The 25,842-nt window shown below is 43.3% G+C and overlaps 1 protein-coding gene across 3 annotated transcripts in view; it reads right to left on the reverse strand.

Annotated features, from left to right (window-relative positions):
* OSBPL10 (oxysterol binding protein like 10) overlaps positions 1-25,842 on the reverse strand; it is an 850,497-nt gene that overhangs the window by 256,745 nt on the left and 567,910 nt on the right. For all 3 annotated transcript variants that reach the window (XM_085630573.1, XM_085630574.1, XM_085630575.1), the window contains one exon: positions 8,615-8,822. In XM_085630573.1, the coding sequence (XP_085486699.1) occupies positions 8,615-8,822 (208 nt within the window). The remainder of the gene's footprint in view (positions 1-8,614; positions 8,823-25,842) is intronic.

The raw sequence follows: 25,842 nt of genomic DNA on the forward strand, positions 1-25,842 counted from the left end.
TGTTTTATTCCTGCTTCTTCACTTACTTTTTGAGGTAGCTTCGGTATAGGTATGACGTCACTCAAGGCTGTTCCATAACTCTATAGTCCTTAACTCGTGTCTTGGAAAATGTCTTTATCAAAGTTTATTAGTTCGAGTGTTCTGGTTATCTTCCTACCTAGGTACAGATTCTACTGCTCTCTGGTAAGCATTGGTTATCTTCCTACCAGGGTACAGGTTCTACTGCTCTCTGGTAAGCATTGGTTATCTCTCTTCTGCTACTCTCCAGTAAGTACTATTTTTTCTCTACGTAATTTTGATGGTTACCAATGGCCTTGAAATAATAACTTCTTCTTTGTTTCTTTTCTATAGGGTCTGCCTCAACTCCTACTCTGGTAAGTATACTTATAATATACTATTTATACTCTTTTGATTTCATTAGTTTTACTCACGACCTTTCTGTAATTATTTATACTTAGCTTCGGACTTCTGTTCTTCGATTCTTAGGTGGCGCTGAAGTAACTTCGAACGAAGCTGCTGTCTGGTTTCTGAAGGCTGTACAGGTGACTGAAGATGAGAAATTCGTCTTTTTTCGGATTTACTCTGTTTTCCTCTGTTAAAACTAAAACCAAGTATCAAACTCTGCTCTGTGCTACTTCCGACGGAAGCGAAACGATACCGGACGAAAACCCGACGAAATACTCTGGAACTCTAATTCTAGCTGCGCACTCGAAAATTACTTCAGTGAAGTGCGCGCTCTTCACGGAGCGCGTGCTTCACCTAGGTTCTGGACATCTGTGGAGAGAAAGACTAGACCGCTGTGCGCCCTCTGCAGCGGCGGCCATCTTGGAATTCCGTTGCCTAATTAACTCTGTCCAAAGATTCTTTTCAATCAGTCTTTTCGTTTTTGGACTACAAGCCTTAGTTAGTGTTGCCCCCACAGTTGTTACTTCATACTCCAGAGGCCTGACACTTAGCCAGCGCCAATCGACGCCTGCCCGCCCCCCACACCAATGATATTAATAATGTATCAAGCAATTTAAAAATCCAGGCCGGCAGTACCAATGGTATATTCACAAAGTAATAAAGGAGGCGGGGTAGCATAACTATTTGTACACTGCCACGCGGCCCGCTACCGTCAATGGCAATGAAGTCCAGAAGGCGATCTGGGAGCGCAACGAGTTAACGGTGCGAACTACATTACCATCTATTGTGTCAGCGTCCGATCTATAAATATGAATCCCCAGGTATTTAAAAGTGATAGGCTCAATCCTAAACTGCAGGTCACCAAATTGTAGGGTAGGGGCCACCGGAGTATTATAAAAGGCGAAGGCCACTGATTTTGTAGCATTAAGACCCAGGCCCGATATGTCCCCAAACCTGGAGAAAGCAGCAGCTAGTAGGTGTTTATCGGCCCCCAGGTCGCGAAAATATAACATGTCATCCCCGTATAAAGATACCGAATGCACCTCCCCACGGAGCGGAATGCCATAAGGGGCCATAATCTGTCGCAGATGCTGTTCTAAAGGCTCAAGGGCCAGCACAAATAACATGGGGGATAAGGGGCAACCCTGATGAGTGCCCCGGGATATCGAATACAAGGGGGAGATAGCCTTACCCGTCTTAGCACGCGCCGTGGGCCCAGTATACAACAGTTTAATCCATGCACAATAGGGCTGGGGCAGGCCAAATTTAGATAAAACCGCCAACATAGATTCCCAGCTTAGGGCATCAAAAGCTTGGCGCACGTCTGAGGACAAGCAGCCAGCAAGCGGGAAGGAGGCTGATACCGCATGCATCAGAGTATGCAGCCGGCGAATATTCAAGGAGGTGCTGCGGTGGGGTATGAATCCACATTGGTCAATGTGGATTAAGCGGGGCAGACAGTGCAGTAGCCGCGATGCCAAGACCTTACTGAGTATCTTATAGTCGGTGTTCAGAATAGAAAGGGGTCTGTAGGACAGTCGGTACCTTGTCCGGTTTCAATAAGGACGTAACAATCGCCTCCTTGGTAGTAGGTGGCACAATCCCAGTTTCGAGAGAAGTATTATAGAGTTGTAACAATCGCGGGACCAATTTATCCACAAAAGTGGAGTAAAACTCCACAGGAAGGCCATCTGAACCCGGAGTCTTGTTGCGGGCCAGTGCTTTTATTGCCATCCGGATTTCCGCTGCTGTGATTGGAGCAGCCATCTCTTCGGCCACTGTATCAGTGACCTTAGGAAGCTGAACCTCAGCAGGAAAGGCATGCGTGGGAGCTAGGCTATCCACACTAGGGGCCGTATATAAGCAAGCATAATGTTCCTGAAATGCCATATTAATCTCCCCCTGGGATGTAACCAAAACATTGTTAACCGTGTTCACTGCCAGAACCGGAGTAGGACTCTACATCGGCTGAATCAACCGTGCTAATAGGGTGCCTGCCCTGTCCGCCTTAGAGTGCGTACGCTGTGTATAAGCAGCAAAGTCCAACAGACGTAGGCGCTCTAACAACTCTGCATGTTTAATCCTAGCAGACTGTAATGGCTCCGCACCAGCTATGCCTCCCTGGGCCACAACTTCTAGAGCCTGCAGCCTCTCCTCCAGGTCAGTAAGGTCCCTGAGCGCCTCCCTCCGTGACCCCGCCAGTGTCCCCATAGCAACCCCACGGATCATCACCTTGAAGGCTTCCCATTCAAGAGCTCTAGACGAGGCTGAGCCGTCATTTTTCACAAAAAATGTGCCCACAGCTGTAGACAATGCCGCCCGATATACCTGGTCCTTGAGTTGTAGCGGCTGCATCCTCCATGCTGGAATTGGAGTCAGGGAAGGGCCCCAGGACAATCGCATCTCAATAGGATTGTGGTCAGGTATTGTCTTGCCCCGAAACTCACAATGCGTTACCGCAGTGGAGAGCTCAGGAGAGCAAAGAAAAAGATCCAACCGCGTGTGTAGTTTATGGGGGTAAGAATAAAAAGAATATTCCCTCATATTCACATGTATTGCCCTCCAGATATCTATGAGACCCCAACCCTGCGCCCAGCAGGTTAAGGCTGCCGCCTGCGCCCTCGCTGCCGTGTTGAGTAAGGGAGGATGGGAGCGATCCAAACCGGTGTCAAATACTGCATTTAAATCACCACCCAGAAGCCACGGGACATGGGACCAGCCCGCAAGCGCCCGGGATACCCGAGCTAAGAACAGTTCTTGGTCCGTGTTTGGGGCATAGAGGGACCCCAGCACTACCTGTCTCCTGTCCAATGTACCCAATATAAGGACAAACCGGCCCTGGTCGTCTATTCTACTTTCAGTAAGAGAAAAGGGGATACCCGCCCAAATCCAAATGGCTGTTCCTTGGGAAAAGGCGGAGTACGCCGTCGCGTACAATTGACCACGCCATCTCCGTTGCAGCTTCGCGGTTTCAGTGGGAAGCAAATGTGTCTCTTGAAAGCAAATGATTTGGGCTTTACAGTGATGCAGTTGCGCAGCTATTCTATGACGCTTAGATATGGAACCCATGCCTCGCACATTCCACGAAACCATGGTATAAGAATTAACAGTAGCCATCATCAAATAAGGACAAAAGGGGGGGACCCCCCCGGATCTTGAGCAACTCTCACATAAGGGTTTTCCACCATACATTTCCAACAACAAACAAGTGCCGATGAACGGCTCATTTTAGTCACTTTGCTATTTGGAGCCTCCATTTTTCAGTGGTGGGAGAATGACTTCTTTAAAGAGACACAGAAAGGAATTCTTGTGGGATATGAGAGTTTAAAATTACTCTCTCTGCGGTGGAGGTTTGAGAGGTACAAAGTACCTTCTTGAATCTGTGCTTGAGCAAACAGCTTGCACTGGCCTGCACCATAGCTGTAAGGGAAACTTCATCTCTAGTATGGAACTTCAGTTCATAGGATGACATAGATCTGAATGAAGCTGAACAACATGTCAGGAAAATGTTCAGATCTCTATGTGGGCGAGTTCCTTCTAAGATTAAAAAAGATATACCGAGAGGTTCTCCAATGCTATCTAACTCCTTTTTTAAAGCAGAAAGATGACATATAAGAATATACCTCAATAGTTGCAAGGGACGCTAGGCAATGGTCCACTTTCACACCAATAAGAGCCAGGTGAAGATTTACTGAGATGGCAGAGTCAACCCAAGAGCTAAGAGACTTTCCTTTCTTCTCTAGTCTAGAACAGAAGCCATTTGGCGCTTACAAGGTGATTTACTAAAGACTTCTGGCTTCCTCCAGTGCCTCTGTTTGGAACAGTCAAATGTCCTGTTTATGACAGCTTATTCTCCAGAAAATAGGGCTTCAAGTTGAGAAAAATATTCCTTCCTCGATTCAGAGACATGACTGAAGGTTGACAATTCTGTTCCTAGCCAGAGGCAGGGCAACTGAGATGTAGAGTTTCATTCCACGGCTGAAGCTAGGTAGTTAGTGTGAAATCCTAGCAATGAGACTATATTGGAATAGTCTTGCAAACTGGTGTCAAAAGAGAAATTTTCATAGGAACCTAGTAACTCAGTGAACGAAGGAGGGAGCACAAGACAGAAGTTCTCATCTTTGGGAAAGGCAAGGACACTCTGTGGAAGAATGAAAGGTGGCCACCTGACCTGGGCCCTACCCCCGAACCTGCCTGCAACCCCAGCATCATCCTCAACAGCCATCTATCCATGAAAAAGCAGGTCAGCACCAACTCCTCCACTTGCTTCCTCACCCTCCGAATGCTCAGGAAGGTCTTCCAATGGCTCCCACCCAACACCTGGTGAACTATTACACAAGCTCTCTTCACCACCAGACTCGACTATGGCAACTCTCTCTACGTAGGAATCACTGCCCAACTCATGCCAAAACTCCAGACAATCCAGAACACAGTCGGCAGACTCATTCTCCACCTCCTGAGACTGACGCACATCACCCATCACCTCAGGAAACTTCATTGGCGACCAGACTCGAAGAGATACCAGTTCAAGCTGCTCACCCATGCTTACAAGGCACTGCCCAATGAAAGACCGGCATACCTCAGCAAACAAGTTAATTTCCACCAACCTACCATGGAACTCCATTCCAGATCACTCGCCCCAGCTGCTGCCCAGTGCATCCGCCTGACAAACGGAGGAGGCCGCTTCTCCCATCAGGTGGCTAAGACCTGGAACACCCTCCCCCTGCACCTCAGAGCCTCACCGTCGCTCCAACAGTTCAGGAAGGATCTAAAGACTTGGATGTTCAACCAATAGGAAAAGGGAGTGTGAACCCGCAGCAGGACCCCACAGTGCCTTAACATCCTCACAAGTGAAGCAGCCGTGCTAACTGGATAGCGTAGAACTGATTTATGCAAAAAGTTGGTCTGAGGATAAACTGAAGTGGTGCAGCCAGGCTGGAGGATTTAGAAACCATGTTTGCACTCCCAGTGCAGTTAACACAGCTTTCCTCTGCAAGCCAAAAAGAGCATGAGGAATCTTGTGGCATACCACTGACTCGCAGACCTCAAAAGACAGCCTGTAGAGTGGATAGGAGAAACCGTTTTTGAGGGATCTTAGTCTCACCAGTGCTTCACTTGTAAACTGTGGGGCAAATGATGAAATGTCCAGCAGCATTGGCAATGCCAGTAGGTCTGGTTTATAGGGCTATAAAGCAAACACAAGGGGATGATGGACGGAGCGCTGAAACTTTTCAGACAGTCACAGATCTGGGTTGAATCCAGCATCATTCTTTAGCTCACTCTGCCACCCCAGTTCAGACCCAGCCATATGCAAATCAGTCTTGACCCTGTTCCTCATGGGAACAGTCCAGCCTGAACTGCTAAGCCAGGTCTTCCCTGGACTGGAAACAAGCATCCTGGGACCTGGAACTGACCCCCCACTCAACTCCAAACCATCACCTCACTTCTGGAATTCCAAAGGGCCCTCAGACCTGGCTGTTCGAATGAACCTCCTGGGCCTGCAAGAGCCTGGATACCCTATCGGGTGATTAGCCATGCTTTATAAATCTTGATTGATTGATTTATCTACGTAAATTTACCACCTACGGATGACATTAAAATTGAGTGGGCAGAATTACTATACATGTAGTGAGATGGTGCTAACACAATATGATGTGTAGTAAAACTGTGTTCTGATTTGCTAATAAGCTGATACATTTGTTCAGACCATGATTATTTGCAGTTTCTATTCTATTGGAACATTTGTTTTTTAAACCCTTGGTTCTGGGAGTGAGCCAGAAGACTTTTGGATTCTACTAGGGATGCTCTGTAATGCTATATTGACTGAGAACCTACATAGCATTTATTCTGTGCCACAAGTTTCACATTTTGTAATAAAACCTTGAGTTGTATTCCACTGATACAGTACTCAGTTAAGTGAACCATGTACTTAATTGACTAATTTCTGATATCTTGATGTGCTGGGAGGTATACTGCCTAAGGAACACATTGCCTCATTAAAGTGAAATTTAACACTGTCTCCAATTGATCAATCCATAGCCGTTCTGTTGAAGTAATTTTTTGGCTTGCAAGAACTGCTGTGGGCCCGTGCCCGCAGTACTCATCCCAGGAAGCACTTTGCACATGTGGGGGTCAGGTACGTGGATCAATCACAGAAAGGTTTGCTGGACTGCTATTGGCCCATGTCAGCTGCCACATAATAAATGTCCAGGAGAAGAACATTTGTTTTTTCATCATACGAGCTCACCAACCAGACAAGATGTTACAATGAGTGTGAAGTTACTTTTTGGATAGTTATCAGAGCATGTTAGACAACACAAGTTGCATTTAGTGTCATCAATCAAATAAATGCATTCAAGGAATTGAAAGGAAAAACACCTTTCGATCAAGGAATTCCATGATAAGGTATGTTAAAATGCATGTAAATTAGCTTAGCACTGGGCATCCCATAAAAGACTGCAAACACACAACTATACTCTGAAATTAATTATGGAACAGGAAAGTGGGTGCTGGAACTAGAAAACAGCACTATGCTCCTTGCCACTTCCCTACTCCCACCTGGGCTGCTGCCAGAGAAGAACAAATATTTTAATTATCTAAGAGACTTGATTAACAGCATCACAGTGGCAAGTGTGTGACCTAAAGGCCAAACTCCATTCCACAATAACACAATAGCTTGACTTGATACTTTGTGAGTATTAATGAGCCTTCTCTAGCCAGCCATAGTGATATATGTGAGCTTAATATAGTGATATGAGTGATATACGGCGAGCTTAATAAATAAATAATCACAGCTGCTTGGAGAGCAAGCATCATTTCCGTGGAGGCGAACGCCAAATCAAAACCTTTACTCAAGTGAACCAACATCTAGATGCAGCCACAGTCCATCTCTCTGTAGAACTACTGAAAGCTTGTTGTTCTATTAATCACATGAGGTAAATGACGGGCAACAGTCATCACATCGCATGCGTTACAACGCATGCGATTACAACGCGGTTGTTACAAAGACCGCGTTGTTACATTACAGTACCATTACAACGACTTGCTCTAGGGGGCGCTCTAAACTAAGGAATAGTATAATTTACTATTCCAACACCTTCCCTACTGTAGCACACACTGGAGTTGGAATAGTAAATTATACTATTCCTAAATCCAGCGCGCCCCCTAGAGCAAGTCGTTGTAACAACTTGAGTTGTAATGGTACTGTGATGTAACAACGCGGTCGTTGTAACAACCGCCTTGTAATCGCATGTGTTGTAAACGCATGCGAGGTAACCAGCTATATTCGTAAATGACAGCTGTCCTGTTAAGCCAGATCTAAAAAGGTGGGTTTCAGCTATGGAGAAGAGATTCTTGTATTGGAATCTTACTTTGTCATGATTCGAAAATTGTAGGGTGGACGTTCCTGTCTTAGGTGGCACAGGAAGAATATCACGTTACCCTCACTCTCAGACACATTGGGGACCTAGAGCATCACACAGTACAAAACACAGACAAATCCCCATCTCTGCTACAAAACAATCAGTGCAAACTAGTGTGTTTTAAGCTGGTGATATGAGGTTTTTCTGAAGTAAATATCATGCTAGCTGCTGAGATTGAAAGTACACTGCTTGATTTGAGACGTGGTATGGATATACAGCACACATTCACAAAACTAGAATGTGCAGTTCACTCAAACATCAGCAAAGGCTGTTCTTGGAAGTCTTAGCTGGTTATGGCATTTTCAACACTTATGTTAAAAGGTGAAAGGCTTCTACACGGTAAGAAGTTATGAACATCCTCCTTGGGGCAGATTTCTAAGGTTTTTGTAGGTGTGGTCATATATTCTTGGGCCTTTTTGTTAGAAATCTAGAATTAATTCATATAGTTTATGGAATTGAGATTAAGCTCTTAATAAACTATCAGAGATGCCAATAAACTCTCTATGTTGATGATTTAACAATGATTTGTTGGATGAAAGTATCTTCATGTTTGCCATGCAAAAGGTGCTGTGTCTTTTTGATGAAAAAAATATTTTAGCTGATGCTTTATATTCCGCATACATTTCGGTGTATTCTGTGCATTGGTTAGATAAGGTTTTACCACATCAAATAAAATTCTGTTAATAATGGTTTCTTGCTTTGAAACCAGATATAGTTAATTTGACTAAAATAAGCGTCGACACTTTTCCAACACTCGAGGCAGCTTTGCCAGGAGGCGTGGACCTTACCTGACGCTGCATTCTTGTTCTGTTGTCCCACCTGGTACATGCTCTGCTGTAGCAGGTTGAGGCATTCTCCCAGGCAGCTGAGGGTGGCAGCAGAGGTAGCTTTGAGGAGCAGCAAGTCCTGGTCCAGGGCAGAGAGGGGGCCAGAGCTGGGGAGAGATTCAATGGCATGCGCAAGGGTTTTCTGCTGTCCTTCCACTTGGCTCATGACCTACAAAGGGAAGATAAGAAAACAGAAAGACACAAGGTTAGTGAGTGTGGCATCAGCATTAATGCGAGGTTTAACAAAAATAAGATCTCATACTGCGGGGCCTCGATACAGGTGGGGTTCAATTACACCCGAACCTTCAAACCTCGGGTTGTGTCTCAAAGGGTGGCGCCCTACAGGACATCAGTCAGCAGGCCATGTGATGCTCAAGTGAAGTTATAAGTCACTTTAGCCACCTATTCTATAATATTTAAGTGTCGTTAATGGTCAGAGTACAACATTTGAATTATCCACCCTCCTGTATGATGCTATTGTGAGGTCACAGGGCAGCTTCACTCATAACATTATCCAGTACAGTATGAAGCTGGAGCAGTCTCACAGGTTAGTGTCCCTCAAATGTAATATCCACCCCAACAGAAGATGTTGAAAAGAGGTGGTAGGTCACTTCCCTTCAATTGCCTAATTTGCTCTAACATATGATGCTGAAGTGAGGCCATGGGTCAGTTTCCCTCAACTGCATTATCCTCCTTGCCGTATGATGCTGAAGTGAGGAAATGAGATCAAAGGTCAGTTTATTTTATTTGCATGAGCCAGTCACACCTTTGGATTTGGAGTGGTGTCGTAGGTCACTTTACTTTAATTGTATCACCCACCCATTGTAAGATGCTAAAGGGGTGCCAAAGGGTCACATTCACAAAATTACACCATCCACTCGACCTTATAAATATTTAATGACTATACCACAATCAGTTTTCCTAAGGGACACCATTGAGCTTAATATCATGGGTGGATTTCCCTACCAGAGATCATACAACTAATGTTTTCATGTTAAATTGATGCCATAGAGAAGATTTTTCCTCAGTGGCATCATTCACCCAATTTATAATCACAAACTGATCTCCCATAGTTCAAATTCCCTAGATTACATAATTCACAATATTTTAGAAGGGTGTAGTGATCCTCCATCGATGAGTATTGTTAAGTGGCCTCATAAACCCGCCTATATATTTATGAAATCATATCACATACTTCAATGATGCTCAAATTATGACATTCATCATGGCTTACAAGAATTAGCTGGTGTTCCGTGTGTTAGTATCCTACCAAAAACATCACTCTACTGTATTTTACAGTGCTGATCCTACCAAAAACATCACTCTACTGTATTTTACAATGCTGAATTGTCATATAGGAATGTTTTCCTACTTTTCAGCATTTACGCTATCTTACAAGAACAGAACAATGACCCAAGAGATTGTTTTCCATGATTCATAATCACTGCCAAAGAAAAAGAGATGCAATCTTAGAAATGTCTAAGCACAAATCACTTTCCCATACCCATTAAGAGGGACTATCCCACAAGTCGTGTATAATTCATATGATCATATTAATCTGAAGTGTTGTTAATTGGCTAAGATTGACTAAATGAAATACCTTATTTCTAACTTCTAATGTTGAAATGTTTCGAAATAATGGTAATTAAAACAGAAAGCAACAGAGAGACCAAAGACAGTGTAAGTAGAGAATCTCTTTAAAATTACAGGATGGGAAATAATAAATCAAGAAAATGCACTTTGTGGCCAAACTGAGCACCACAAGCTGTGATATTAGCCCTTTACATGCACTGACAAAAATAACTACAGACATTATTTTTTAATTAAGCCACAGAAAGCAACATTATTGGGACACTAAGTTCAGTTTGGCAAACCAGGAAAGAATGTCGTATCCAGGGTGTGTAGATATGTGGGGAGAGTTGGCCAATAGAAAGGGAAGAAGAGAGAGCTAGATAAAGAGTGAGGACAAAGAAAAAGAGGAAAAACGAAAGAAGGAAAAGTTGACAACGTTTTTGTGGCCAAACAGAGGCAAAAACGACAAAAACGGTAAAAAAAATAAAGAGTTAGTGTGTTATTGGTTTCTCGGAAAGAGCTCAATTGCGACAAAAGTAAAGATGTGATTGTGTGTGCATGAATGTGTGGCTATAAGTGTGTAAGGAAGTCAATTTGTATCATTGCTATCTCAAGATGGGAACCATGGGACTCTAAAGGGTAAATCATTGCACCATTGCGGTCTATTATTTTCAATTAATCCAGATAAATGCTGTCAAAATCTAGGGTAATGTATACGGCAGAGACAAACGGAAAGAGCCAGAACACAAAAGGAGTAAATATGGGAATTAGGCTAACCCAGACATTAAGACAGAGAGGAGTTTATATGTGTTACAATAAGAGAAACAAGGTGAGAGGAAGGTTGAGTGAGGTAGAAAAAAGGAAGGAAAGACAGAGTCTAAGAGAAAGAGAACAAAGCAGAACGAAATGTGTGAGAGAGAGGATAAGGACAGGCAGGGAGAGGCAGTAGGAATTATTGGGGGTTAAAAGAAAGAAATGGGGGTGGGAGGTCAAAGAAAAAAATGGGACTGCCAGAGAGAGACAGAGGAAGTGAAGTTTGTACGCGATGAACTTGGCAAGTACGTTCACTGCATCTTTAAGAAAGCCTATGCGCGTACATCTTTAATTTGCGAAGAAAAAAAGCAGAAAATACATCATTTTACCCTGACAGCAAAGTAAGACAAATGAATGCACAAGGGCGATTTCTGAATAGCACTGTGTCCTTAAGACAGAGTAGGGCATCCACTTCATCAACAAAAAAAGCCATGAATCAGCAATTAAAGTGTCATCTTGTCAGCAAAGTGAATACATCAAAGAAACCCCATTGGTTCCCAATTACAAGCTACACATCATGTCACATCCATTGTCTAACTAAATAAAGGTTGTTTGGATTAACTGTAAGACCTTTATATATTTCAGGTTATTGGGGATCCTTTTCTCAGGTTATGAACAGGACCTGCCTAGGGTCTCTGCCAGCTTTGCCATCTCTTTTGGTCCAAACCTTGGTGGAGAAGAGTTCATCGCCCTATGTGAACAGTTCTGCGTTACACAACTTTTGATCTTGCCAAAGGACAACATACTTCTGTATACAGTTGTACTTTCTCTAGTACGTTCCTCCCTTCTTCTTCTTCTTCCCAGTATACACATACCTACCTATCCCACGTTGGGAAATATTGTCTCCATAAAGGATCCCTTAGATGCCTGGAGCAGATTTCAGATTTCACTTTTCATGCTGTTGCACTGAAACCGTTCATACTAGGGAAATCATTCCATGCTTATTTATTTTATTTATTTATTTTTATATGCATATTATGTATCATTAGAATGCATCATATGTTTTTATGCCTCAATTCTAATAATATACTCAAACTGGAAAATAAAAAAAACTGTATATAAAGTTGGTGAATCAAAGAATACAGATTTTTAATTTTAGAAATACACACAATATATTTGAATTGGCTGAAAAAATACATTTGTCACTTGCGACTAAATGGTGCTCTAATTTTTACACTACTGGAACGCTACAATTTGGTCTTCTTAAGTGCTCCCCTGCTGCCTGGCACTGTACGGTGCCTCCCCTGAAGAAGCTCCATCTAGACACAAAGCTCACATTAGTCATCTAAAGTGGCCAAATTAAACACAAAAAGAGAACAATTCATTTTGTGGCTGATATACTTTGTGAGCTATAGTGTGTTATGGGGTGGTCTGTTACAATGTGTCATGTAGCACTATGCTGTGCTGTTACATTGTATCATGCTGTGTTATGTTTGGGTGTGTTATGTTGAGACACGCTATCTGATGTTTGGTATGTTAGGGTATGTTATGTCGGGTGGTCTGTGCTGTTCTATAGTATGGTGTAAGGAAATGCCCCTTTTTGTATAGTCACCCACAAGTTTTTGGACTGATGCGGCTGGTGTTTCGACTCAGAGTGCACTGGGGACTGCTAACCAGACCTCAGTGCCTGTGCCCTTACCCTCAAACTGATATGTTAAATTGCCTTTTACCCAATTGGCTGAGTTATCTTACCTGCAAGTCCCTAGTAAATGGTACAAAGGGCACGTAAATGGGAGCCCACCCCCCCACCCTCCCTGGGTTGAAGCACTAGCTGTGCCACCTTGGGTGGGACATGAGTAAAACGAGATTCCCAGCCCACCATCTGCAGGCTGAAAGAGCAATTCAACTGCCGGCTCGACTTTTGCATTTAAAGCAATGACAAAACAAGACTTTCCCCGGGTATATGTGTAAGCCGCCCCTAGGCAGGTCTATCGGGACCCAAGACAGGGTGCAACATATCCCATGGACAGGACATGCAACGGTATATGTTTTGACAGTGAAAATGCGGAACTGTTGTCTTTACTGTGGAAAAGCTTGGTCGCCCATTTGGCAAGTGCAGAGTCACACGTTGACCCCTCAGCTATGCTAGCTCTGGAACGGTAGAACCAAAGTGGGTCATCCAAGGTATCAAACAACTCATTACAATAAACCTGACTTGATTTTCAGGTCGAAATTAATGTAACAAGTTGCAGTGTGTAACTTTAGCAAAGTTGCCACTTTGTTGCCTTCAGTTCCCTGTGTCTATACTGGTTGCACACGGGGTCCTGTAGCCGAGACAGCTTTCTGCCCTCCTGGGGAGGTGTGGGATGGACTTCCAGAAAAGTATACAATAGGTATGCTCTGGAAGGAGGTGTCATCTCCCTCCTGCCACACAAGTGTTGGCCCAAAAGGTGAGCTTCAAAGGAGAAGCCGTCTTTGAAGTGCAAATGGGTAACATGAGGAAGAGGGGCCGCTCCATTGTACATCCAGAAAGGCTGGCACTTGGGACAGGAGAGGGGAAACCAGCTGTCAAACCAATTTTTCCAGGGGCGTGTAGCTCCCTTGGTAGCCACACCTCTGGGTTGAGCTGTGGAGCTCCATACGCCAGGAGAGGAGACCTACCATTATGGAAGTGGGTAGAATGGTGCATACTGGGATGCCCAGATGCCCCACATCCCCAGAAGTGGTCATTAGGTTGGAAAAAACCTGGTAGCCCATTGGCTTCTAACCGCATTGCACCCTGAGGGCATTTTCTGAGCATTAGTAGGGCACCCCTGGCACACCGGACTCCGATCTTGACTGGAATGGAAGAGGAACATGGAAAGACTGCCCTGCTGCACTGTGGAACCAGCAAAGAGACGCTGCATGGCATGGACCGCAACTGCTGAACCTGGGGGCTAGAAAAGGAGAGGGACTCTGCCTGCTGTGTCTTGCTGAGGGAGAAGTCATCTCCAGAGCACAGTCAAAGCCAAGAGACGCCAAGACTCAGTAAGCTGGCCACCTGTTCACAGCACACGGACACAATAGCTGAGAAGCATGCTGGGGCAAGTTGGTAGCCCAAAGTTTTCAACCTGCTGTCAACTTCCGCCATGCAGCACCAGGGACCAGGACCCAATGCAAAAAGGCTGCCGATTTCGCGATTTTTTTGCAAATCCCGAAATCGCGAAATCCTGGAGGGTCTGAAAAACTGATTAGCAAGCGTGGAGGACAGAGAAAGAGCAGAAAGAACGTGAGGAGGACAGGGAAAGAGCAGAAAGAAAGTGAGGAGGACAGGGAAAGAGCAGAAAGAAAGTGAGTGAGGAGGACAGGGAAAGAGCAGAAAGAAAGAGAGGAGGACAGGGAAAGAGCAGAATCTGCTTAGGTTAAAGGAGCCAGGCAGGCATGAAGCAGGTACAGAAGGAACTGCTGAAAAGTGGGAAAATGCAGCATGGGAAATTCTACAGAAGGAGAACATGCTGAGGAGAAGTACCATGAAACTTTGGGGAGGGCATGAGCTGTGGGAACCAGGGGCACAGCTTTGATTATTGCAGCATGTGCAGTGGTACCAGGGCCCAGAGGCCTGAGGGGGCCACTGAGCCTTGAATATTGCTTTATTTCACAGTTCAAACAGCAGCCAGGGGGACCATTTTCTGTTTTGTACCAGGGCTCATGACACACTGGCTACGCCACAGGTGGGAAGAGAGTCAGGCAGGGCAAATGCAGTAGGACTGTGGCCAGATATGGATGAAGTGGGATTTTACAAGGGAAGACCCAGACGCAACTGCTGATGAGTCACAGGGGTAACGAGGATACACAACAGAGAACGAATCAACTTGGAAAGAGATATTGGGTACCAGAGGTAAAAGCCGAGATAAAATGAAAGGTTGAAGGGATATCTAGGTACCGGGGTAACAGGCATTTTTACTTTAATGTTAAGATGTTTAAAAAGTGAAAATAAAGTGCACATGAGGTGCGAAAGAAGAAGCCAAGTGACCTGGCAGGACTTTGCTGCAGCTGGGCCTTCACAGAAATACATAAGAAAATGGGACATGTGGAGTGGGAAGGAGAGCGGGACAGAGAGCAGGAAGTAAAGCAGGGCAGGTACCACTGGCGGGCGGTCAAGTGAAAACAAAGTATGAGAGGCGTGTCAGGCATACGAAAAGAGGGGGAGGGAGCAAAGAAACATATGCACTCCCATAGAACGCTCAATACACATTAACTAAAAGACCCCCGTAGCATGCAGTGGAAGGATACAGCTCATCCAATCAGAACACTCTGTGACGGAAATGCTCCTGGGTAGGAAAACAGAAGGAAAGGGAGCAGAGCCGCTGAATCAAGAGCAGACAACTGAGATAGACAACAAAGCCATCCAATCGTGAGCAAGGGGCTGACCCAAAGCACATTCTAGGTAGATGCTTTCCATTGGAAACAAAAGGTCTGCTTATGGACAGATAAAACTGTCTGTAGATGAAACCTACAAAGAACCTTTCACTCTGGAAGATCTGGTGTGCCCTCTTATTGTTATCACGGAGTGACTCCAACTGAGGTGTATGTACACTATATGTATGGGTAAAATACACCTGGAAAGTTCAGCTGTGGATTATTTAGTTTGTTGTGTTGCAATGATAACGAAAATGCACTATTTAACCAACATTTGTAAAGAAAACATTAACAGTTTCATATTCCAGCTTCCTGAAATAATGGACATGATACAGAGCTCAATCCCATACCAGCAGAGGTCGTCAATAGGTCTGGTTTTATAGAAGCTCTATCTCCATTCATGCTAAATTTATTGTGAATAAAATACATATATAAGGAGCTCTCGAGAATGATGATGGTGGTGTGTCGTTATGTGTACTATCTCTACTTCACCATACTTTATTACCTTTACTTTGTTGTTACTTTAATTTATCCACCAATATAGAACATTACAATGACCTTTAACTCATCCCTGTCATTAACCCTAAACTTTATCATAAATGTAACCTTTTCCTTGATTTTACATTTATTGCAATGTAATTATATACATTTCACTGCTGCTAGCTCCAAACTGAATTGAAGTGCATTTTATTAGTTTAAATAGGTTATCTTATACTAGCACTAACAACCCTAACCCTACATGACATTACATTAATTTAAATATTTATTTGTAATAAATTAATATTATCTCTAAGCCTAACCATATTTTAATCTGTTCAATTAAAGTGAAACATTTCATAAACTTGAAATAGTCCTAATACAAATCATGACACTATATTTAATTCAATTCAAATAATATAAATCAAATTAAATTAACTTTGATTGCATTATATTAATTCTCACACAAACCCTAAATTAAATAACATTATTGTAAACCTAATCCTTACCCATACCTTGTATTTTAGTAAATACACTTATTTCTAATCAATTTGTTTCCAATTAATTTAATACAAACCCTAATCCTAGCAGTAAATGTTATTGAGTCATGCTAAATTAAGTATCATTAAACTACTAAGTAATGTTATTCAGACAGCGGCTCTGATCCTTAATTGGTTTAAATTCAATTAAGTTTCAATTGATTCCTCTCATACTAGCCATAGCTCTGAATTATACAAAAGTACTTATAAATTATTTACTAATAACTTGTCGATTTTTTAATCCAATAAATAACATATACTTACTTTACAGGTTGTTTTCCTGATGCTTTAGGCAAAATGAAGGCGTATGTGCAGTGCCTAATTTCTAAAAAAACAAAATAGGTACCAGAGTGTCTGGCATTGCAAAATATGAAATTGCTGCTGGCACCACCCACTGCCCCTGCCAGATCTGCAAAATGCCACTATTAATGGACGGGAGAAGCACTGGTATTTCTATTTTTAGTGCCTAATTCATTGCTAAACCGATGTGCTCTGCTGAAAATAGGCAGGTAGCACCACCATGAGGTGGGCTGTCATATAAAGTGCCACTGCCAAGAATTAAGTGCCGGTGCAAAGCACCGGCAAACACTGGCACACATTAAGCACTGTTTATATGCAGCCAAAGAATAGGTGCTGTCAAAGTCGTTGCTGGAAAGATACTGTCAGACAAAGGGAGCCTTGTAGAGGTTGCCATTCTGCCTCACAAAACAGTCCAGGTTATGCACTCTATAAAACCTGAAACTGGGCCAAGGATTTTCAGGCTTAGACAATATTCCAAAACATAACTGTCTAGGAGCATAGTGGTAATTCCAGAGCACTTTGAAAAAAAAATTCACAAACCATATGGTGCATATTTTCTGCCTGAAGAAAGAAGCAGTTTTTAAATACATGTCTGTGTTTGAGATTACATGAATTTTAACTCCATGCTTTGAAAAATATACATTTAGGAGGGAGTCCCCTTCAGTCACAGATTTCCTTTTCCTACATGAATTTTCCTTTATTGTGGAGAATCCACCCTTAATTAAAACAGCATTTCTCTTATAACAAGTGGGACTCGAAGCCATTGTTGGTACATTTTTGGAATGAGTGTGAAGATAGTTACCACTGGTGTCAGGGGTGTGCAATTTTGTAAAATATCTACTTGTCCCATTCGATGCCATGCACTGAGGTAACAAATCATGCCAACATCCTCACATCAAAGATCTCAAATTATCTCTTTTGATCATCGCCCGGGTGTGTGCTATGTTAGGGTTTGGAATCTATCAAGGCTTTGATAAGCCACATTTCCAATGTTACCAAACACTGACCATATCAGGGTTTCATTTGTGAACATTGACAGGCTCTGTTTATGAATGGACTCCTTAACTCTGAATATGAAATACTTTTGCTAGGCAGAATTTATGATTATAGCAGAATTATATATTTGGAGTCTGAGGAAGCATCTAGTGAAATCCTTTGAAATATATACTTTTGAGCTTTCGGTCTAACAGAACGTTACTGAAAATAAAACCTGGTTATATTTGCGGTCCAGGGTCTAGATTGACATCCGGGAATCAATTAAACCACTCACGGTCGGATCTTCTCCACTCGAGCAGTCTGTAATTCTCAGGAAAATCACTTCACTTCCCTGTGCCTCAGTTACTGGATTTGATATAATCACGAGCATCTCCCATGCACAAGATCAATGACTGGTTCACATTTTGAAAGTAGATAAATGTGGCAGGCCTTGTCCTATGGACCTAGTTCTTGAAGCTATCTATGCATGGATAGAAAGCTAACACATGCAAAGAGGTTGTTCTTGAACTCATGAATGGATTTACGCACATGGAGATGTTTGTGTGAGCATATCTACTCATAAGAGCTGGAAGCAGATGGGAAGTGATGATTGCAGAGCTGGAATGTCCTGTGACTTTGTCAATGCCCACAAACGTAAATGTTATGGTCATTCACAAACCACTCTAGTACCTCTTCCCACCACTGAAAAGGTTTGGAATGTATTCCTGATATGTACAGGGGACAAAACCTTTTCTAGGGTAGGAAGGGGCACCCATATTAAAACATTAAGGTGTAGGTGCATGGAAAGGGGTTTCTCCATGGGGCAAACATTTTCCTACTGGAGATAAAAAGGTTTTCACAAGAGCCGAGGTCCTTTGTGTCTATTCTTTTATGACAAAATGAAATTCACAACAGCTTGCTAGGAGCATAGTTTCCAGGCCTACATATATGAACTTTTGAATTCCTGAAAGTAATAAATCTGCAAAAATGATATGTCATAGAACTTTTTATAACATGTTGCCCATGATTTACCCCTTACTGTTTTTCACTGATTATCCAGTATCATTTTTTTAATGCTCACTTGCCTCAAACATATTTTACTAATTCATGCCCTAGACAAATGGTGTTTGAAGTCCTTTAAATTTGCATGAGCTGCCTGTGACTTTCATCTGTTTTTCGTTCAAACTGTAAATATCATTTAGGGACTTTTATATTGAAAACGATCACCATTCCTGCCTTCTTTCTTCTGAAAGTATTTGCATACAGTGAGGAGGCCTTTTGGCACCACTACAAACAGCCAAACATTGGTAGAGTTTAGAAATATATATACGTGTTTTTGGTTTGGAATTTTAGTCTGTAATGCACGCTGGTCTTACAGTTTACCAGGCATTTTTCCTCAGAGGGTCCATTCTAATAGTAAAGCCTTTGCATTCGTGAGCCATGTATACACCTTTGAACATATTATCGCTATGCTGCATATCTTTATGTAGCAGCAGACACTCTTCTTTCCCACAACCACAATGTGGAATTATATATATTATAAGTAGGCAGCCAAAAGATGCACGCTGCAGGGGCCTGGGCAAACTTGTCTATTGAAAGAAATAAACATGAACATGTGTGGACACAAAAGATGGTCGTGGATGTTGGGCTATAGGAATCTCAAATCTCTGGTTAAGTTTTAACCTCATTTAAAACAGTCTCCCCACATTAGATTATCAACATGCTGTTTCTTAAGATAAAAGGACTGATTATTAAAACCTTTTGTGCTCCTAAGTATAATTTAGGGACACCAAGATTTGAAAGGGCAAAGCTTCATTACTCAAGTACAAAATCAGCAATGGTATTTTTACCAATAAACTCTGTTAATGCAGACATTTCACATTTGCCAGTCCTGGGTTAGGGGCAGAGTGGACGTTTCTGAGTCAGGCCACCTGAAAAAAGTTAGTGAACGTGCAGAAACGTGTCGGCTTCTAAGTATTCATAAACTGTCTGTAGGTAGCTTTTCACTCTGGAAGAGTACGCAAATTACTCCCGTCAATAGAAGGGATCATTTTGTTTTTACGGTGGAGATGAGGGAACTCAAAATTGATGGTGTGTGTGTTCCCCAAAGGAGAAACATATTTTTACTGTGGGAAAACCAAAAAGAAAAAAATATTAGTTGTGCTTAAGAACATTTGCATTACATTTCTACATGCAAGACTATACACTTGGAGGCACATTCACTTTTGATTCATGCAACGTGGTGCAGAAAGGGAACTTTTCTGCTCCTTCCTAGCGCTGGCGTACTGCTTGCTGCCTAGCACCAGCGCAGGCACCCTTGCACAATACATAGGATAGTTTTTGTGCAGGAAGGGATACCTTCTTGCACAAAAAAATCCAAAGAGGAAATTTCCTCTGTTTTTGTGTGCTGCAGAATGCAATTCATGTTGAACGAGGAAATAACAAGGAGAAATTAAGCTATTTCTCCTTGTTATGCCTCTGTTGGGTATGCGCAACATTTGGCTCAAATCAGGTTTACAAGTCTTTGTAAATCTGGGTTTGCATCAAAATACATAGGTGGATGCATGGGACCCCCCATGCTCCATCCATGTGACGCACACCTGATGCATACTAATGCAAGGCAGTGCTATGTGCTGCCTTGTGTTACTCTGTATTTACTAAACAATGCAAAGTGGCTTTGTGTGGCTTCGTAAATTCTGAATATGATTTTGCATTGGACCTGCGCCATGAAAGTGGTGCAGCGTTAATGCGAAATCTTAGTAAATCTGGGGCCAAGTCTATGTCTGGAAATACTAAAGTGTTACTGCAGAAGTTCTGGAGCACTTTTGGAATTCTTTGTAAATTGCCCAAAAGAGAAATTGTGCAAACAAATTTCTGAATTTTCTTTTCAAAGTTTTGACAACTAGGCCCCTGTACTTTAGTGCAGATTTTCAATTTCACACATTCCACACTAAAAAAACTTTCCAGAAACTCTTACAGAAGACGTCCATTCCATCACAGCTGGAAGATAAGACTAAATGTAATTTGTTTTTCTAAATTCAAGACATCGAAGTTTGGCATGGAAACTTTTCCAACCAGTTCAAGTCCACCAGCAACTTGTAGATTCCCTACAATCAGAAAAAGATCACTCATTTCCACCATTCTCCATCAAACTATTTAAAAACGGTTAGATGTTGATCCAGCCTCTCATGACAGTCTACAAGAGCATGACTGGAAATACATCTCTAACAAAACTGAAAAGCTTCATAACGTAGTCAAAGGCCAATTGACAAGAAAAGCTTTAACCCTCCTGACCTGTCACACTTCCCCCTCTCCCTGGACAAACCAAATTGAAGACTATTCATCCTTTTTACTTGGCAAGCTTGAACAGGGCTGGACTGGGAACCCAAACCAGCCCTGGCAATTTTGTTGAACCAGCTCCCCGGGGGGAGTCGGGTGCAAGTGTGAAGCACTACAGCTTTTGTTACTGGGGACCGATATTGCAGCGCCGCTGCAAAATCGTCCCCCAGTAACAAAACTGCCCCCCAACACCGCAAAACCAGCCATCACCCTTCCGGCCTCCCTCGGAAAAAACAATGCCTGCTATGGCCAGTCCGGCCCTGAACTTGAACATCCAATACCTTGGTCAGGATGTCCAAAGAAACCTGCTCGCTTACGCAAAGAAACCTTTCTGCAATAAACACAGACTGACTCTTAATTGTAGATCGTACACTGCCAAATTCAACCCTACCCCAAGCAACCAATACTGCTAACACCAAAGCACACATTGTTCTTAAAAAGACCAGGCTTATTGGCTTTGTCAGTGCTTGCTTAAATAATTGATACTCGACTGGTTGTAAGATAGTGGGCAATAAAAAGCGAGAAGCAGGAGTTTAGGTGAAAGATGGAGAAAGAAGTAGGAAGAAAGTGGGAAAGAGCACAGGTCAGTGCTGCTCCATATGGATGACACTTTGGCAGCACGCGTCTGATGTGCCACATCAAGCAAGCACGTCGAACTAAATTTTACAGATAAAAAGCGTGAGGAAAGATGAAAGGGGAGCATGAAGTGTGTAAAGGGACATGATGAAAGGACAGAAATGATGGCGCTGTGGCAGTGTACAAAGAGAAACAACAAGAGAAGACGCACTCCCTGTCAGTTTCAGTGAATACGGGAACTTCCAAGCTGAGAGGCCTCATGTAGGTTCCCATTTCAGCATGACCCTTTCTTAGAAGTCCTCCAATACATGATATTCCAGACCAATGTACAGCCAAGAAGCCCTGCATAACTTCAGATTCCTGATCTGAATCACTTCTTGTTAGAGGTCTATATACTTCAGCCGAGATACCCTGCTTCACTTGATATTCCAGTTAGGTACTCCAGCCGAGAGGCCCTGCATCACTTGGACCCAGCCTTATGCAAATCAGTCTTGAGCTGCTCCCCATGGGAACAGCCCAGCTCAAACTGCCAGACCAGGTCCTCCCTGGACCGGAACCAAGCATCCTAGGATCGGTTTCGGGATCTCACCCCTCATCGGCCAGGCTGGCTTGAATCCAGTGGCACAGTGAGCACTGGACCCATGTCTGGGTATATCCTTGGCCACTTAAGGCAAACATAGCAAACACAACAAGATGATGGACGGAGTGCTAAAACTTTTCAAAAACTCACCCCCAGTCAAGAGAACTGGGTTTAATCCATCCTTCTTGTGCTCACTATGCCACTCCAGTTTGGACCCAGCCATATGCAAATCAGTCTTGACCCTCCTCCTCATGGGAACAATCCAGTCCGAACTACCAGGCCAGGTCCTCTCTTGTAAAGAAGATGTAAGCTGGAGACTTGAAGAGGTAAGAAATGCAGGTTTATTGGGAAGAACAGCTGAGCGAACACCTTGCCGGCTGACCACAAGAGTAACTGACAACAGCGAATCTCCATGCACTCACATGCTAGAATACGCGCAGGTATTCTGGAAAGAGAGTAAAGGAAAGAAACACAGAGAAAGGCTTGAACATGGCAGAGAGCCATGTTGAGAGAAGAGATAATGTACAATACATCTTCCCCCTTAACACCCAAAAGAAAGAAAGAGTAGAACACAATGGTACATGTAATGCTAGTAACAGTAATAAGCAAAAATACAGTGGTACAGGTATTACTGACAGCAATAATCATTTAGATAGGCAGGAGGTCTGCGACACCTCAAACTCCTGGTCCCTACAGGTACAAGGGCACTGTCACCCAGATCACAAGCATCACCACCTCCTACCACCCTTCTACTGTCACCAACAGTATGGTGGACGACATCCTCCAGTTCAGATAGCATGTCACCACTGTTGGTTTGAGAAACTCCCACGGTGGGCTCAAGCACATCAAAAGAACGAGAAATTGAGGTCTTTTGATATAGAGCCACACAGCGAAGATTCCATTTTTCACCATTAGTTAAGACAACATGGTAAGGAAAAACATCTTTGACAGTAAATGGGCCCCTAAATTTTGTAAGGGCCTTCGCCACTCTACCCGGTTTGACCTTGACAAGATCTTGGAAATGCGACTAGAAATACCTTGCGAAGAGAGAGTGGGTGCAGCATCTGGATGGCCATCTTTACTAACCCAATCTTTAATCCAAGAAGGAGTTAGTTTAGTACCAGGAAGTCTACCACGCATAATTTCAAAAGGAGACTTGTCACGTTGATTGTGTTTAGTGGTACGATAAGCCCACATCATTTCTCGCACCATTCTATGGGCTACTCTGACACTGGAACAAGCCATCTGAATTATGCCTTTAACAACACGGTTGGCTCTCTCACACATGCTGTTGCCACGTGCATTGTACAATGATGTGTGACGATGCAGTACAACACACTCAGAAAGAAAAGAAGACATGTTGTGAGACATGAGCTGGGTACCATTATCGGTAATTAACACCGAGGGATAGCCTTCCTCTTGAAACAAACCATTCAAGAAAGAAATGGTGCTGTCAGTGGTGACATCTTTAACAAAATCCACAACTAGCCATTTAGAAGAGACATCAATGACCACAATGGAAAAGCGTGGCGTATAAGAGAGTTCATCCATGGGCCCTATCAAATCCAAGCAAACACTGTGCCAAGGACTGTTGGGATTGGTAATATGATCCATGGCTGACTCGACACCAACTTTAAGTCTTTTCTCTCCCTCTTTGCAGACCAAAGGCTATTCCATCCAAGAAGACACCTGTTGATCTATGCCTGGCCACCAAAACTCAACTTTCAATCTGCGATGAGTCAGGGTTTGACCCAAATGGCCTTCATGAACCAATCTAAGAAGTTTGGGTCTTAGATCAGAAGGAGGAATAAATCTGTCCCCTCTCATAAGAACGTTATCACCACACATAGACAATTCATCTAATCCTCGTTGCCATGAATTGTTGTAAAGAAGATGTAAGCTGGAGACTTGAAGAGGTAAGAACTGCAGGTTTATTGGGAAGAACAGCTGAGCGAACACCTCAACCGCTGACCAGAAGAGTAACTGGTCAAACAGTGAATCTCCATCCACTTACAGGCTAGAATACTCGCAGGTGTTCTGGAATGAGAGTAAAGGAAAGAAACACAGAGAAAGGCTTGAACATGGCAGAGAGCCATGTTGAGAGAAGAGATAATGTACAACACACTCCCTCCACCGAAAACAAGCATCCGGTGACTGGTTTTGTGGTACGAACCCTCATCGGCCAGGCTAGCTTGAATCCAGTGGCACAGCAAAAAAGGGACCCATGTCTGGGCGTACTCCTGGCCACTTGCGGGACTGAAGCTACTCGGCCTGCTCTCGGCTGCTGAAAGGTGATCCATTGTGCGAATTTCTCCAATAGGTCCATGAGTAGCCATGACTTTTTCTACCTACGGTGTAACTTCAGATGCAGAGGTGGAGTCCACGATTTCCACTTTGGAGTAATTTGAGAAGACATCTATGATGATGAGCATGGGTGGGTTATCGGGGAGGTTGCCAAAATCAGCACTTGCGCATTCCCGCAGGCCTGCTCGGCCGTCTTCTGTGATGACCAGGGCAGAGCATGTGCACAGTATTCCGCGAGATGTAAAGAAAATAATGAAGGTGTCCCACTTAGCATTCTTCCCAGAGGTTGGAAAGCCTCATCAACATGCTCTGACGACGATTAAGGTGCATCTGCCTTTTAGAAAGTCACTTAAGACTTGGCTTTATACTGTCTAGGCATCCTTCAGAATCAGATGGATGGTTTGGCTGACACTGATCATTATCGGATGACCGTGACTACAGCGCCCTGATGCCTATGGGTACATTTTGTGCTTTATAAATCCAAAGCAAATCAAATGCTTATGGCAAGGTGTTTGCACTTTATAATGCACCCAAACAAATGCGTTTTCTAACCTCAGTAAATTCAACCCTAAGTCCCAGGTCCAGAGTTGCTCTCAGTGGGCAGTATTTCTCTTCCTATCCCTCGCTTACCACAAATATAAAATGGAGAAGAACTTTCTCAAGAGACAGCAAAAAAGAGAGGTGTTTTTGTGGTCTAAGCCAGTGCTTTAAATGGGCACGTACTGTCAGGTGATTTAAAAGGGAGGTTACCAGGAGTTCTCAGCAGGAGTGCAATGCATTTAATGGGAGAGTGCAGCCACTTGTGAGTTTAAAACAAGTACTCCAGGATATTTAGTGTCAGCACTTCTACATTTCCATTTCACGCACTGGTCCAGGGAAAACAGAATTTTGCCTCCGAGATGGCGCCTCTCCATTGAAAATAAAACAACATTTTTTTCTGGAATCATACAGTAATTCAAATCTACACTAGGTGGCGCCCTTAAGCACGTTATGTACTCACCAACCCTGTGACAGAGCATATACTTTTTTTGTGTCATTTTTGAATCTTCACTGTTCAAAGTAGAATTTTACTTATTAACCTAATATCCCCACCCTGTGCTATCTCTACCCCCCGGCCGAGGGGTCGCGAATTGTTTGTTATCCTAGTTTGATTCCTGCCGAGAGGCCCCACTCTCTTACCAGCTGGGAAGCACACTGCCAGTTCCAGCTGAGAGGCCAACATCACTTCCCACTGAAGGCCACACTCCATTTCAAGCGTATGTCCAACGTAATTAAACCTCTAACTGCAACTAAAACTATTTGCATCCCTTCACACTTCCTATTATGTGGAACAGTGATTTTGCCACATACCGATGACTCCATTCTCTGGCAGAATG

Source organism: Triturus cristatus, chromosome 10 (genome assembly GCF_964204655.1).
Source record: "Triturus cristatus chromosome 10, aTriCri1.1, whole genome shotgun sequence".
NCBI lineage: Eukaryota > Metazoa > Chordata > Amphibia > Caudata > Salamandridae > Triturus > Triturus cristatus.